This window comes from Eubalaena glacialis, chromosome 4, assembly GCF_028564815.1.
Source record: "Eubalaena glacialis isolate mEubGla1 chromosome 4, mEubGla1.1.hap2.+ XY, whole genome shotgun sequence".
Classification (NCBI taxonomy): Eukaryota; Metazoa; Chordata; class Mammalia; order Artiodactyla; family Balaenidae; genus Eubalaena; species Eubalaena glacialis.
The window spans coordinates 182,925,617-182,939,484 of NC_083719.1; the positions used below are offsets into that span (position 1 = coordinate 182,925,617).

Consider the following 13,868-nt stretch of genomic DNA (forward strand, 5'->3'; position numbering starts at 1 on the left):
CCTCCCTGGACTTGAGCCCTGAGAGGGCTGGGCCTGGGTCTGTCTTGGCCACTGCTTGTCTGCAACCTGAAACCCACGGTCAGCAATAGGAGAGACTCAGATGAGTACCTTCTGTGTAACACAGGTTGACTTACTTTCCATCCTGGAGCCTCAGTTTCCATATCTGTCTAATGGGGTTATGACCCGTCCTTCCGTAGGGTTGTTGAGAGTCTCCGGCCATCCCCCAATTCTGCAGAAGTTCTTGGCCAGCTGGGCTCTGGCACACGGTGAGAGCCTGAGTTTCTTTCTCTCATTCCATCACTCAGACCCGGCGTGGGTGGTGACAGCCCTGCAGATGCCACTGGCTCAGGCTGGACCACTGGGGCCAAGACACTGTCATATTTGGTAAATTGCAGGCAGGCGGCTCCCAATACTGCAGCACCAAAGACAGGCAGGGACGTGACAGGAAATTTTCTGGGCTCCCTCTTGAGATCTGGGGCTGGGCACAGAGATGGAGGAATGCGAGACTTCCCTGTCCCTCTCTGGGTCTCAATTTCTGCATCAGCAAAAAGAAGAGACCTTGAGATTATTGAGACATCTCTGAGTTCCTTCAGCCATATCCTACACTGAGTCTCTGACCAAACCCTTTCATGGCTTTGAGCCTCCATATGTAAAGTGGAGGGCTAAAAAAAGAAGAAATAAGGTCTGAACATGGGGGGTGGTAACCATTGGTCTCCTTTGCTGCTCCATTCCCAGCTCCCAGGACAGGGCCCAGAGCTCAACAAACAGTAATATACCCTCCTATGATAGCTAACCTTATTGAGCACCTACTGTATACCCGGCCCCACACTGAGAACATTATAAGTATTTTAGGTCTAATTTAAGCTTTGAAGCAGCCCTGTGATATAGGGTACAATTATTATCCCCATCTTGCAAACAGGGAAACCGCGGCTCAGAGAGGTAAAGACAGTCACCTAAGGTCACACAGCCAAGAAATTGTCGAGGCTGAATTGGACCGGGTCCTCTGATCCCAAGTCTGTGTTCTAAACCGCCATACTCCAAAGCCCCAGGAAACATCTGTCGAATGAATAAACGAGTGTTGATCCTTGGGAAGGGGGAGGGGGCTCTTGGCCACTTTCCATAATGACACAGGGGCCTCCAGTTTTTCGCCTGAGAGTAAGGTCATGCCCAGACCCCCTGCCACCTCCTACATCCTCTTGGCAAATCTGCCACCTTGCAAAGAGGCAGCCAGGGAAACTCATTCCTCCATTGAACCTAGGGCAAAAGCTCCCCATCTCCTTGAGACCCTTCTGGCAGGGGAAGGAATGAAGAAAAGACAGGAGAGAACAGGAGGGGAAGGAAAGCGAAGGGACAGGAGGGGAAGGGGGGCAATCTCCCCATGTGTCCACCTGCAGCCTCCTTTAAAAACAAAATATAAAAAAAACGAGGGAGCTGCGTGTGTGCGCGCGCACGCACAGACCTATGAAATATTTAGGCGGCGCCCAATGTGTTTATGGCCGTAATTAATCTTGTGTCTTGTTGGCGGAGAGCAGAAGGTTAAGAAATTACTTTTCCGGGCCTGGGTGAAGTGCGGGCTGGCAAGGCTCCTTTCCCCGGATGGAGGTGTGTGGAGGGCAAGGGTGGGGAGGAGGTGTATCTGGGGCAAGCTTGTGGCCCCGGACTGCAGCCTCAGGAAGATTTCCTAAATTCCCCCAACCCCATGCCTGTCCCCCTCCCCCATTATGGTCACCCACGAACTTTCCAACCCAGCTGGTACCTCCTGCACCCTGGGCACTGGGCTAAGTGCTTGGCTTTTTTTGGGGGGGTCGTTATTTCATTCATTTGTTTTTATAGCTTTATTGAGGTATAGTTTGCATACAGTAAAATGCAAATATTTGAAGTGTGAGTTGGATGTGTTTTCGTGCAGGCACATCACCCCCCCCATGTCCCTTGGGCCCCTTTGTAACTCCTCCCTACTCCCCCTCACCCCCCCATCCTTTTCAGGCAACCACTGATCTGCTTTCAGTCACTATACATTAGTTTGCATTTTCTGGGTATCACGTGGTGTGCATTCTTCCATCTGGCTTCCGTGTCGTTTGTCCCAGTGCTTCGTTCCTCCCCACAGCTGAGGAATGTTCCATGCTTCATACGGACCACGGTTTGCTTATCCATTTACCTGTTGATGGACAGTGTGGTGGTTTCCAGTTTGGGGCTGCTCTGGACTTGCAGGTACATGTCTTTGTATGGATGTGTGATCTCTTTTTCTTGAGCATATCCCTAAGAGTGGAATTGCTGGGTCATATGGTAGGTGTGAGTTTCGCTTTTTAAGAAGTTAGTTTAAGCTTTGGAAACGTGATGACAGCACATGCGAAGTGCTGGGCGTGGATTGTCTTGTTCCATCCAGAAGACAACTCAATCACAAGAAGGAGAGATTGAGGACAGGCCATGTGGCTGGGAAGTGGCAGAGCTGGAACTCGAACCCAAGGCTGTCTGTGCCCAGAACGTCACCCGTGGGCTACACTCTGCCGAGCTGGGATAGAAGCGTGTGGCATTTCAACATGTTTCTCTTTCCCAACTTGGCCATGAGCAACTCTGATTCTGCATGAGGGCCAGGTGTCCAGTAGGTGCTTAAAAAATGCAAGCAGAAACCAAGATGAGAGCTGTAAATCTGGCTGCAAATCAGATCTCACTCTTTCCTGAGCTGAAACCCACAGTGGCTCCCCAGTGCCTTTAGGATAAAGCTTAAATTCCATAATGCAACCTACAGGTTTGTTCAAATTCTGGCCCTATTCCTCTTCCACCCATGCCAGCCTCCTTGCTATTTGCGGAATACCCAAACATGGTCCTGCCACAGGGCCTTTGCACCTGCCATCCCCTCTGCCTGGAACGCTCCATTCCTAACTTACACGTGGGAAGCCTCCAGGTCTCAGCTCAAAAGTCACCTCCTCAGGGAAGCCCTCCCTGACTTCCCTGTCTAAATCAGCTCCACCCAGTCCCCTCTGTGGCATCCATCACCCTGTGATTTCCTCTCCCTAGCTCTTATTCCTCTCTGGAATTCTATGATACATTTATTTACTTAAAAAACTCATTACACATTTACATAGCACTCACTGTCTGCCTGACCTGGTTCTAAGCATGGACTTCACGTGTCTTAACTCATCTAAACTTTTTTTTTAATATATTTATTTATTTATTTATTTTTGGCTGTGTGGGGTCTTTGTTGCTGTGCACAGGGTTTCTCTAGCTGCGGCGAGCGGGGGTCTACTCTTCTCTGTGGTGTGCGAGCTTCTCATTGCGGTGGCTTCTCTCGTTGCAGAGCACAGGCTCCAGGTGTGCAGGCTTCAGTAGTTGCAGCACGCGGGCTCAGTAGTTGTGGCTCGTGGGCTCTAGAGTGCAGGCTCAGTAGTTGTGGTGCACAGTCTTAGTAGCTCCGCGGCACGTGGGATCTTCCCGGACCAGGGCTCGAACTTGTGTCCCCTGTATTGACAGGCAGATTCTTAACCACTGCACCACCAGGGAAGTCCCCCATCTAAACTTTTAAACAACTCTGTGCGTTGGGTAATGTTATTATCTCCATTTATAGATGAGGAAACTGAGACACGGAGAGATTCAGGCCACACAGCCAGGAGGCATGTGAGCTCTGGAGGTATGTGCTCATGGTCTGTCGCCCCCGCAGGACCAGCCTGAGCCATCCTCAGCTGTACACCTGGTTCTAGCACAGAGTACAGCTCAGTGTGGTGGGTAAACAGACCCTGTTTTTACAGATGAAGCAGCAGAAGTTCCAGGGGGAGGTAACTTGCCTGGTGGCAGGGCCAGCTTTGAACCTGCTTCTTGGACCTGCTAACCCCATGTCCTGCATCATCCCCAGAGGAGCCCCAAACTGTGAGCCCCAGAGCCTCCAAACAGCTTCAGCAGGTGCTATCTCAGACTGCGAACAGATGCTTGCTATTTTAAACCCACTGTTTAACTCATTAAGACAGCTGTTTCCCATCCGAAAGTCGGCGGAATTAGAATTAAATTCATTCCAGAATTAAACACACACATACACACACGCATACCCTGCCACCATTTGGAGGCAAAACTTGTTAGCATTTAGGCACAGCATTTAGCTGTGCCTTCGAGCCTGGGGACGGGGCTTGGCTTCCGCCTGCCAAGTTAGATCATGGCCCAGTGGTTGCCAGCTGGGCCTGTGGCCAGAATGGCCCGAGGGCCCAGATTCCTGTGTTTACCCAGGCCTCCACGATTAGAGTCCAACTGCCAACTGGATGTCCCCCTGGACTTCTCCCTGACCCTTCAGGCCCTGGGGGGCCCAGAAAAAGCTCAGCATTTGCACCTGAATTGGCTTTCCCTCCTGGGTCCCCATCTGAGGGACAGGCCTCCCACCGCCCCCCGCTGCTCACAGCAGAGTCCAGATCTCAGCTCCTCTTCTTCCTCTCCCTTCACCTCTGAGGTCCAAATGGTCAGGACTCACTGGTGATGCCATTTCCAAACAGCTACTTCCCCTACTGCTACTGCACCAGTCCGAGCCTCCGTCACCTCCAGCCTGCATGCTTGCCCCTGCCTCCTTCCTGGGCTGCTGGCTTCCACCCTTACCCCCAACTGACTGTTTTCCTTCAGCAGTCAGAGGGATTTTCCTAGAGCCTTAATTGGATAATGCCACTCTCTCGCTTAAAATCCTCCAATGCAGTGCTGCCCAGTAGAACTTTCTGTGACTGATGGAATGTTCTAGACCTGTGCCACCAAACACAGTCACCCACAAGTGGCTATGGAGCACCTGTGGAGCACAGGTGGCATGTGTGAGTGAGGAACTGAATGTTTAATTTTATTTCATTTTAATGAACTGAAATAAGCCCAGGTAGCTGGTGGCTGCCATATTGGTCAGTGCAGCTGTAAAGTCTCTTCAGCTCATGCTGTCGGCCTGTCCAGATCCCCTGGGCCCTCACCATTTCCCTGCACTGCTGGCAGGCATCCCAGCTCTGACTCTCTGCCTGAGCCTGCTCTGCTCAAACCCATGGCAGGTGAGAAGTATCTCAGAGTTCGTGCCATTCCCTCCAGCAGCCCCCAACCAATGGCCGGCAGGAGCAGGAGTGTAAATACCCCAGCTCCCTCATTCCCAGAGCCAGGCAACTCTGAAGTTCATGCTCTGCAGAGGTCCCCAATGGGACTGAGCCCCATCTGCCCACCACAGTCACCTACTCACGAATGCACCCTGGATGGGCTTCTTCCCATCCCTCCCACACTCCCTCGCTCCCTCCTGGGGCTTCCTGGGATCACCTCCCACATAAACTGCTTGCACCCGAAACCTGTCTCAGGGCTGCTTGCGGGGAGCCCAGATAGGCCAGGCTCTGCTCCTACCCCCGCTTCCTCTCCCTCTTTCTCCGCCTCCTCCTCTTCCTCCCCATCGTCCTTCATTTTAGTGCCTTAAGCCTCTTTGGTTGTTTATTTTAAAAATGTTTTGTTTCAGAATAATTTTAGATTTACAGAAAAGCAGCAGAAATATAAGTGGCATTCCTGCATACCCTCCACCCAGCTTCCCCTAATGTTAACATCGTATATAACCCGGTAAGGTGATGAAAACCAGCAAAGTAATACGGGGACAATATTACTAACGAACTTACAGACCTTATTGAAGTTTTACCATGAGTGTCCAGGATCCCACCCAGGATCACTCAGTGAATCTCATCATCATATCACCCTGGCGTCCTTCACTCTGGAACAGTTCCTCAGTCTTTCCGTGTCTTCCATGACCTTGACATTTATGAAGAGCACTGGCCGGGGGTTTTGCAGAAGGTCCCTCAGTTCGGATCTGTCCAATGTCTGCTCACAGTTGGACTGGGGTCGTGTGTTTTTTCCCAGAATCCCATGAGGGTGATGTTGCATCCTTCTTGGTGTAGGATGTCAAGAGACTCAGGAAGTTGCTCTATCTCATCACCAGTGATGTTAAGCTTGATCACGTGGTTAGGACAACACCACATTTCCCCCCTGGAAAGTTACCTTCTTACCTTTCAAATCTGTAAATATCGTGGGTGAGTTACTTTGACAATATGTAACCAGCCTGTTTCTCCTTAAACTTTCACCCACACATTCTAGCATTCTTCCATTGATTGGATACTTAGACCCTTTATCTTATCTCCACATTGTCTTGTGAAACTTTCTCATTCATTTGTTTGAAACTTTTCTTCCTCTGCTGGACAGAGTCTCCTAGAGGGTGGGGGCTGGGTCTGTCCCGGTCGCTCCTGTGTCCCCAGTGCCTGGCGCACACACACAGCAGGTGCATAAGCAAACATTTGATTTGAAAGGACACCAATCAACAAATCCCAGGTGCTCATGAAGTATGATTTGGTGGCACCCCAAGAATGTTCTAGAAGCGAAGGCCTTCCCTCACTTCAGGCTTCCATTCAAATGTCCCCACCTTGGGGAGCCCTTCCCTGAGTGCCCCAACTAATGCTTCTTGATTTCCTTCATAGCACGTCCCACCTTGAAATTATTTCTTTTGATGGTTGATGGTTTATTCATTCAGTTAATTTGTGTCCTGGCCTATCTCCCCTCCTCTCAGCTAGAATATAATCTCTGTAAATTCAGGAGTTTTGTCTTGGTCACTACTGTGTACCCATCACCTGGCACATCGTCCTGTGCAGACAGATCCCTCTCCTCAGCAATGTTTTCTGTCTTCACAAATTTAATTATTCCATCGTAAAAACCGGGACCTCGGAGAGGAAAGGTGGGAAGAGACATGAAGCCATCTGACCTCAGACAGCAAGTCTGTGATGGGCAGCTGGATGCCTGGCCCAGCAAGGGCAGGAGGTCTGGGGAGCCTGGGGCGTGGAAGATGGTCCCTCCTCCTCTTAGCTGTGGCACTTGGGGAGGATGGTCCTCCCTCTGCACGCCAGCTTCCTCCTGGGAAAAGTAGGAAAAAGCACAGCCCCAAGCTCAAAAGACAGTGGGAAGGTCCATTGGCAATTGTGTTCAGAGACTGTTGGCTCTGCACTGACCCCCTTCATTTTACAGACGGGGAGGTGTGATGCTGAGACTGAGAGGGAATGACTCAGCCAGTAAGTGAGGGCTGTGTTGGGCCTTAAACCCAGCTCCCCTCTCTCACCACATCACAGAGATGTGCCTTTGCTTTCAAGCTGACAAAACTCACTGTGGGTTATCTGCCGTGGGCCAGGTGTGGGACTGAGGAGTGGGGGATGAGAGAGAGGCAGGCAGAGAAAGACACGGAGAGACAGACACACACCCAGAAAGTAGCATGAGAGAAAAGAAAAGAGAGACACAGGGACAAGGTGACAGAGACCAAGAAAAACTTACATAGAGACACAGGGCCAGACAGAGACAGAGACAGAAATCTCAGGACAAGGACTTACAGCAGAGTCAGATAGTAACAAATAGAGATATTGACACAGAGACATAGAAAGACTGAGACAGAGAGAAAGTTAGAGAGAGAGGGACAGAGACAGAGGCAGAAACAAAAGAGGCAAAGACAAAAAGCGACTCTGAGACACAAAGATAGAGAAGGAGGGAGAGAGAGACAGAGTCAGAGATTCAGAGAGAGAGACAGAAATAGAGATACATAGAGAGGAGAAACAGAGAGACAGAGGGGCCCAGGGCAGCCTTCCTGTGGATGACTCACTGGCAATTTATCAAGGACCCCTGGCCGACCTCCAAATCCACCCCCCTCTCCAGCTCAAGCCCCAGCCCCTTGGGGTCACACGGGTCTCCTGAATCGCAATCCTGCTGGATGAGTATGTGTACTGCATGCCCGCCCATGTATGTGCAAGTTTAGCATCCAATTTACAGGAGATTCACCAAGGAAGGAAGAAGATGTGACTTTGACTTCTGGAGAAATCAGAGTGAACCCTGGCACATCTCATCACCCCATCTGATATGTGCTTTATAACTAACAGTCAGAGGAACCAGTCGTCTATGGTATGTCCCCTCCAGCATCATCAAAGTAGGTTCTCGCTAGAAATATTTGGGGAAGGAGACAGCATGAAGCAGAAAAAGAAAATCAAACTTACAGTTGATCCCAGTGTCTTCTCCTATGAGGTTCTGGAAGACTCACCACTCCCCTATGAGGTTTGTTGTGTGGGGATAGACACCCTCTCTCAGGCAAAAAGAGGGATATAACTGGCTCATGTAACAGGGGTACACGTTTGTATGGCCTTCAGGCTCAGATGGACTGAGGTGCTCAAATGATGCTTTTAGGACCTGGGTCTCTCCTGGTCTCTTTGTTCTGCTTCCTTGTGCATTCTTCTGTTCTCAGGCAGCATCTTAGGTTGGGTTTGCCTAGGAGCAGACCCCAAAACAAGGATTTGAATGCCAGTTATTTATTTTGGAAGTGATCTCAGAGAACACTGGGAGGGGAGTGGCAGGAGGGAGACAGGAAAAGGAAGGCAACCCATGAAGGAAGCATTGTCAAGAGCAAGTTATCATGGGGACAGGTGGGGCCCAGTCTCACTGGGGGCCTCTAGGAGATGGTGAGGGATGTGCACCCCAGAGTTATCTCATTTGAGGAGCGAGAGATGGGGCATTTGTCCGCTCGCCTCTATTTTTCATTGTTTCTGGGCTGCTCCGCAGGGGGTTAATTCCCTGGCACACCAGAAGAGACTTCAGAAGGAGTGCCACCTGGGACTTCCCTGGTGGTCCAGTGGTTAAGACTCCACGCTCCCAATGCAGGGGGCCCGGGTTCGATCCCTTGTCAGGGAACTAGATCCTGCATGCCGCAACTAGGACCTGGTGCAGCCAAATAAATAAATAAATAAATATTTTAAAAAGAAAAAAAAAAAGGAGTGCCACCCTGCCAACACCTTGATCTTGGACTTCTGACCTCTAGAAGCACAAGATAATACATCTGTTCTCAGCCACCCAGTTTATGGTACTTTGTTACAGCAGCCCTAGGAAACTAATACACCCTATTTATCAACTGTCCATCTTTGGAGAGCTCTTTCCTGACCTTTTCCCCTACTATCATGCACCTGTTCCTTTATTTACCAAATACTCCCTGAGGATCTACATTTTATCTTTCTTTAAAAAGAAAATTTTGTGAGTCATAAACGAAAAACCCATATCTCTTGCCACGAAGGGATGGGACTCACAAGAAACAAAGACACAGAAAACAAAATGATGTTTTAAAATGCCAACGGGGCCAAGGACCTGTCTCTTAGGGAAATTAGCAATTACCAGAAAGACATTAAAGACTGTAGCACCAAACAAGATTTTCTTGAAGTAAGCCCCAGGGGAAGACATTCATGGTCACCTCCCCTTTTGTCCTTCACACCCACTCACTCATTCAGGGATATAGTCCCCTCTTAGTCTCTCTGTCCCATTCCCCAGTCCCTCCCTGGATGCTATAGCTGCCTCCGTGGCTTCTCCACCTCTTTCTCTCTCTCTCCAACCCACCCTCCACGCAACAACCAGAGGGTTCTTTCAGAAACACAAACCTCTTTTTTATTTCAGGAGGAATAAGTGAATTTATTCCCATCGTAAAAGATGCAAACAGTGCAGAAATATATAGAGCGGAAATGGGAAACAAAATCCAGTCATGTCCTGCCTCTACTCTAAACTTTCTATGGCTCCTCGTCATTCTCTGTGTAAACCCCAAGGCCATCGACATTCAAGGTTTGGATCTGGTCCTGCCCTTCCTTCCCCCATCTCTCTCCTATCCTTGAATAAGACCCTCTTTTTAGCCACTCTGAATGGCTTGTCATATCCAACCATTCAGCTCTCTCTATCTCTATCTCTCGCTCACCTTAGGACCTTTGCACATGCCATTTGCATCCCCAACATGCTGTTCTCTGCCCCCTTACACCAACTTCATCCTTACCCTCCAGTCTCAGTGCGGTGACACCTCGTGTTTTTTTGGCCTCACCCAGATGCAAACCCTAGGACAAGGATTCCATTGTGCATTCACTTCTACAGCTGCCATAACCAGGGGGTTCAAAACAACAGAAATTTATTCCCTCACAGTTCTGGAGGCTGGAAGTCCAAAATCAAGGTATCAGCCCAGTTGATTCCTTCTCGCAGGCTCAGAGGGAGACTGTGTTCCGTGCCTCACTCCCAGCTCCTGGTGGTTGCTGGCCACACTTGGCATCCCTTGGCTAGTAGACACATCCCTCCAATCTCTGCCTCTGTTGTCACATGGGCTTCTGCCTGTTTCACTCCCGTGTCTCTTCTCTATCATTGGCTGAGGGCTGCTCTGGGAGGTATTAGACCAACTGAGAAAACCTGAAGAATAAGTAGTCAGCCTGGCAAAGTATGGTTGAGGAGAGAGAATTCTGTTCCTGGCAGAGGGAACAGCATTTGCAAAGTTCTAGAGGTCAGCAAATCATGATGCATTTAGAGCATTGAAAAGCACTGAGGGGACTTCCCTGGTGGCACAGTGGTTAGGAATCTGCCTGCCAATGAAGGGGACATGGGTTCAAGCCCTGGTCTGGGAAGATCCCACATGCTGAGGAACAACAAAGCCTGCAAGCCACAACTACTGAAGCCCATGCGCCTAGAGCCCATGCTCTGCAACAAGAGAAGCCACTGCAATGAGAAGCTGATGCACTGCAACGAAGAGTAGCCTCCACTCGCTGCAACTGGAGAAAGCCCGCATGCAGCAACGAAGACCCAACGCAGCCAAAAATAAATAAATAAATAAACAAATAATTTTAAAAAAAGAAAGAAAAGCATTGAGGCTTTGGAGATTGGCAGGGGCTTGACCATGGGAGAGCTTGTAGGACACAGAAAGGAACATGGACTTTATCTGGAGGGCAATGGGGAGCCATGGGAGAGTTTAGAGCATGGGAGAGACCAGAGGATTGAGATTTTAGAAATATCCCTGGCTGGCATGTGGTGATGAACTGAAAGAGTTGTGAACTGGAGGCAGGTCTGTTATGGGAGAATGAAAAAATTCAGACCCTATGCTGAATGCCAATCAGACATTCTCTCATTTAATTCTCATACCACCAGCCCTACAAGACGGGTTCCTCATCATTATACCCATTTTACAGATCTGGAAGCTGGGGCCCAGAGAGCTTAAGTGACTTATCTGACATCACACAGCTTGTCAATGACAGAGCAAGGAATCAGGGCTTGAGTAGGCTGCCCAGCCAGGTGGCAGACTCACGGTGGGAGATTTGGGGATGAGGAGTTGGGGGTTCATGAGGCTGATGGCCAGGGCTCTGGCTGAGGAATGAGGGACAGCTGGAGACCTGGCTAGAAAGGAAGCTCTGACCTGAGAGAATAAAGCCAGTGCAGGTAGTCTACCAGGTGGTGAGGACTTGGACCACCCACTCCTGCCAGCCCAGCCCTGACCTTGGCACTTCTCCCTCCCCCCATATCAAGTCAGTTAGATTCTGAGGACATATGAACTGAGAACCTGAAGGGTGAGAAAATGCTGATCACAGGGAGAAAGGGCATTCCAGGCTGAGGGAACAGCCTGTGCAAAGGCCCTGAGGCAGGACCGGGCCTGGTGTGTTGGAGGAACAACAAGGAGACCCATGTGTCTGGAGCAGAGTGAGTGAGGGGAAGAGAGGGAGGGTATCTGGGATTTGGGCTCTAAGACCTCATGGGCAGAGGGTGCCCTGAACAAGTCTGAGTCCCCTGGAAATCTCGAAAGGGGGGAAAAATTAGCCCCTTCCTCAGTGGGTCCCTAGGAGGCTTGGGGAGATGATGTTGGCAGAATGCGAGTATGAGGGCTGGATCCAAGCCACGGGGTGGTGGTGGGGCAGCAGCCAGCCCACTTTGTGGCACCTCTGGGCCTTACGAGGTCCAGGAGCTGGGGATGCTCTGAGCCTTCCAGAAGTTTTTGCGAAGGTTGCCCAGCCCCCCAGGTCAGAGCCCCAGGAATTCTGTCTCGGTGGGGGGTGTGGGTGAGGGACCAGGATGTAACAGGGCGATGTCACAGAGGCCGGGAGCATCTAGAACTCTGGGGGCTCCTGGTCTCAGTGTCATCTGCTAGGAAGGCTGCCTGGGTAGGTCAGCTCCTCCTGGGACCAGCCTTCAAAGACACAATGCACGCTGGGCTGCCACCAGGAGCTGTTTCTGTCTAGGGCCACGCAGGTCCCAGCCGCTCTGTCTAACTGCCTCTGAGCCACCCGTTCAAGCTCCATTCACACCCCGGCCACGGGCCCCCTGGGAGGTCCTGGAGATGCCTGGAGGCCTCCTGTCTGTGGTCCCCAGCGGGACCTAGCTCCACACCGCAGCCAGAGAAGGAGGTGCTGGCCATGGGGCAGCCCTGGCCAGTCCTGGCCCTGCGGGCAGTCAGGGTCTCACTGACCCTCCTGGGGCTGCTGGTGCCCATACAGGCGGTGGTGCGAGCCGTGCTGGATGGTAACTCAAGCACCGTGGATTTTGCGGACCTGCCGGCCCTGTTCGGGGTGCCCCTAGCCCCCGAAGGCGTGCGGGGCTACCTGATGGAGGCCAGACCGGCCAACGCGTGCCATCCCATCGAGGGCCCGCGGCCGGGCAACGGCTCCCTGGGTGCCATCGTGCTGATCCGCCGGTACGATTGCACGTTTGACCTCAAGGTGCTGCACGCCCAGCGGGCCGGCTTCCAGGCGGCCATTGTGTACAACGTGCGCTCTGACGACCTGGTGCTCATGGCCCATGTCTACGAGGACCTGCGGCGCCAGATCACCATCCCCTCAGTGTTCGTGGGCGAGGCCACCTCCCAGGACCTGCGGGTCATCGTGCGCTGCGACAAATTGGCCCACGTCCTCCTGCTGCCCGACCACCCACCCTGCCCGGACCTGGACTGCCACCCCATGCTGGCCATCTCCTGGGTGCTGGGCTGCACCCTCGCCCTGCTCACGACCGCCTTCTTCGTCCTGCGGTGTCTATGGAACTGGCTGTGGGCCTGGTGGGCCCGCAGGCCAGTGGTCAAGGCGCGGGCCAGCCAGAGGGCCCAGGTGAGCACTTTCACGAGGCTTAACGACCTGTGTGCCATCTGCCTGGATGAATACGAGGAAGGTGACCAGCTCAAGATCCTGCCCTGCTCCCATACCTACCACTGCAAGTGCATCGACCCCTGGTTCTCCCAGGCTGCCCGGCGCTCCTGCCCTGTGTGCAAGCAGTCGGTGGCCAGCACGGAGGACGGCTCTGACTCCACCGTCGGCAGCTATGGGGACGAGGAGGACCCCTCGCTGCCTGGTCACCACCCCCCGATCTGGGCCATCCAGACCCGGCTGCGCTCCCGGAGGCTGGAGCTGCTGACCCGAGCCAGCGCCCCCCGCCGCTGGAGTGCCACCTCCGTGGGGGCAGCTGAGGCCAACGCATCCTTGGAGGGGCCCCCAGAGCCCCTCTGAGGCCCGCCGCCCCTGGCTGGTGGAGATTGGGGCGGGGAGGGTAGAAGTGAGGAGTGTTTCTAGTCTGGAGGCTAGATAATAAAGTGGGTTTGAAAGCGGATTCTTGCCCTGGCTGCTGTGGGGCGGACCGGCCCCTCATGCCACGTGTGTGGCAAGCTGAGCCTAAGGTTGGCTCCTGGCATCTGTGGGCGAGTGAGGGTATATGGGGGCGGGGGGCCGGTATTCTGAGGGCTGCTGTGTGCCTCATGTCCTTGGGGGCCCTGCGACGGGGCCCCTGTGCCTCCGTTCCAATACTGGGCACAGGAGCGGCTGATTTCCCATATGCTTATTATTCATTTAAACCTTAAACAAAAAATAAACTTGTTACTTTGGAATAATTTTAGCTTTACAGAAAAGTTGCAAAGGTACTAGAGATAGTTTCCATGGACCCCTTGCCCAGCTTCTCCTGAGTGTTCATGTCTTACTTCAGCATAGCACGTTTGATTCAACTGAGAGAGCACCTTGGGTAGGTTACGATGAACTGAACTATGGATTTAATTTGAATTTCCCCAGCATTTCAACTATTTATAGTGGAAAGTGTCAAACACACCCAAGTAGAAA

General features: G+C 51.9%; 1 protein-coding gene across 1 annotated transcript in view; it reads left to right on the forward strand.

Annotated features, from left to right (window-relative positions):
* The window catches only part of ZNRF4 (zinc and ring finger 4), a 77,387-nt gene extending 64,119 nt beyond the window's left edge, over positions 1 to 13,268 (forward strand). The window contains 2 exon segments of the mRNA XM_061189067.1: positions 12,015 to 12,042; positions 12,045 to 13,268. Of these exon segments, the coding sequence (XP_061045050.1) occupies positions 12,015 to 12,042; positions 12,045 to 13,268 (1,252 nt within the window).
* The last annotated feature ends 600 nt before the right edge of the window (positions 13,269 to 13,868 follow it).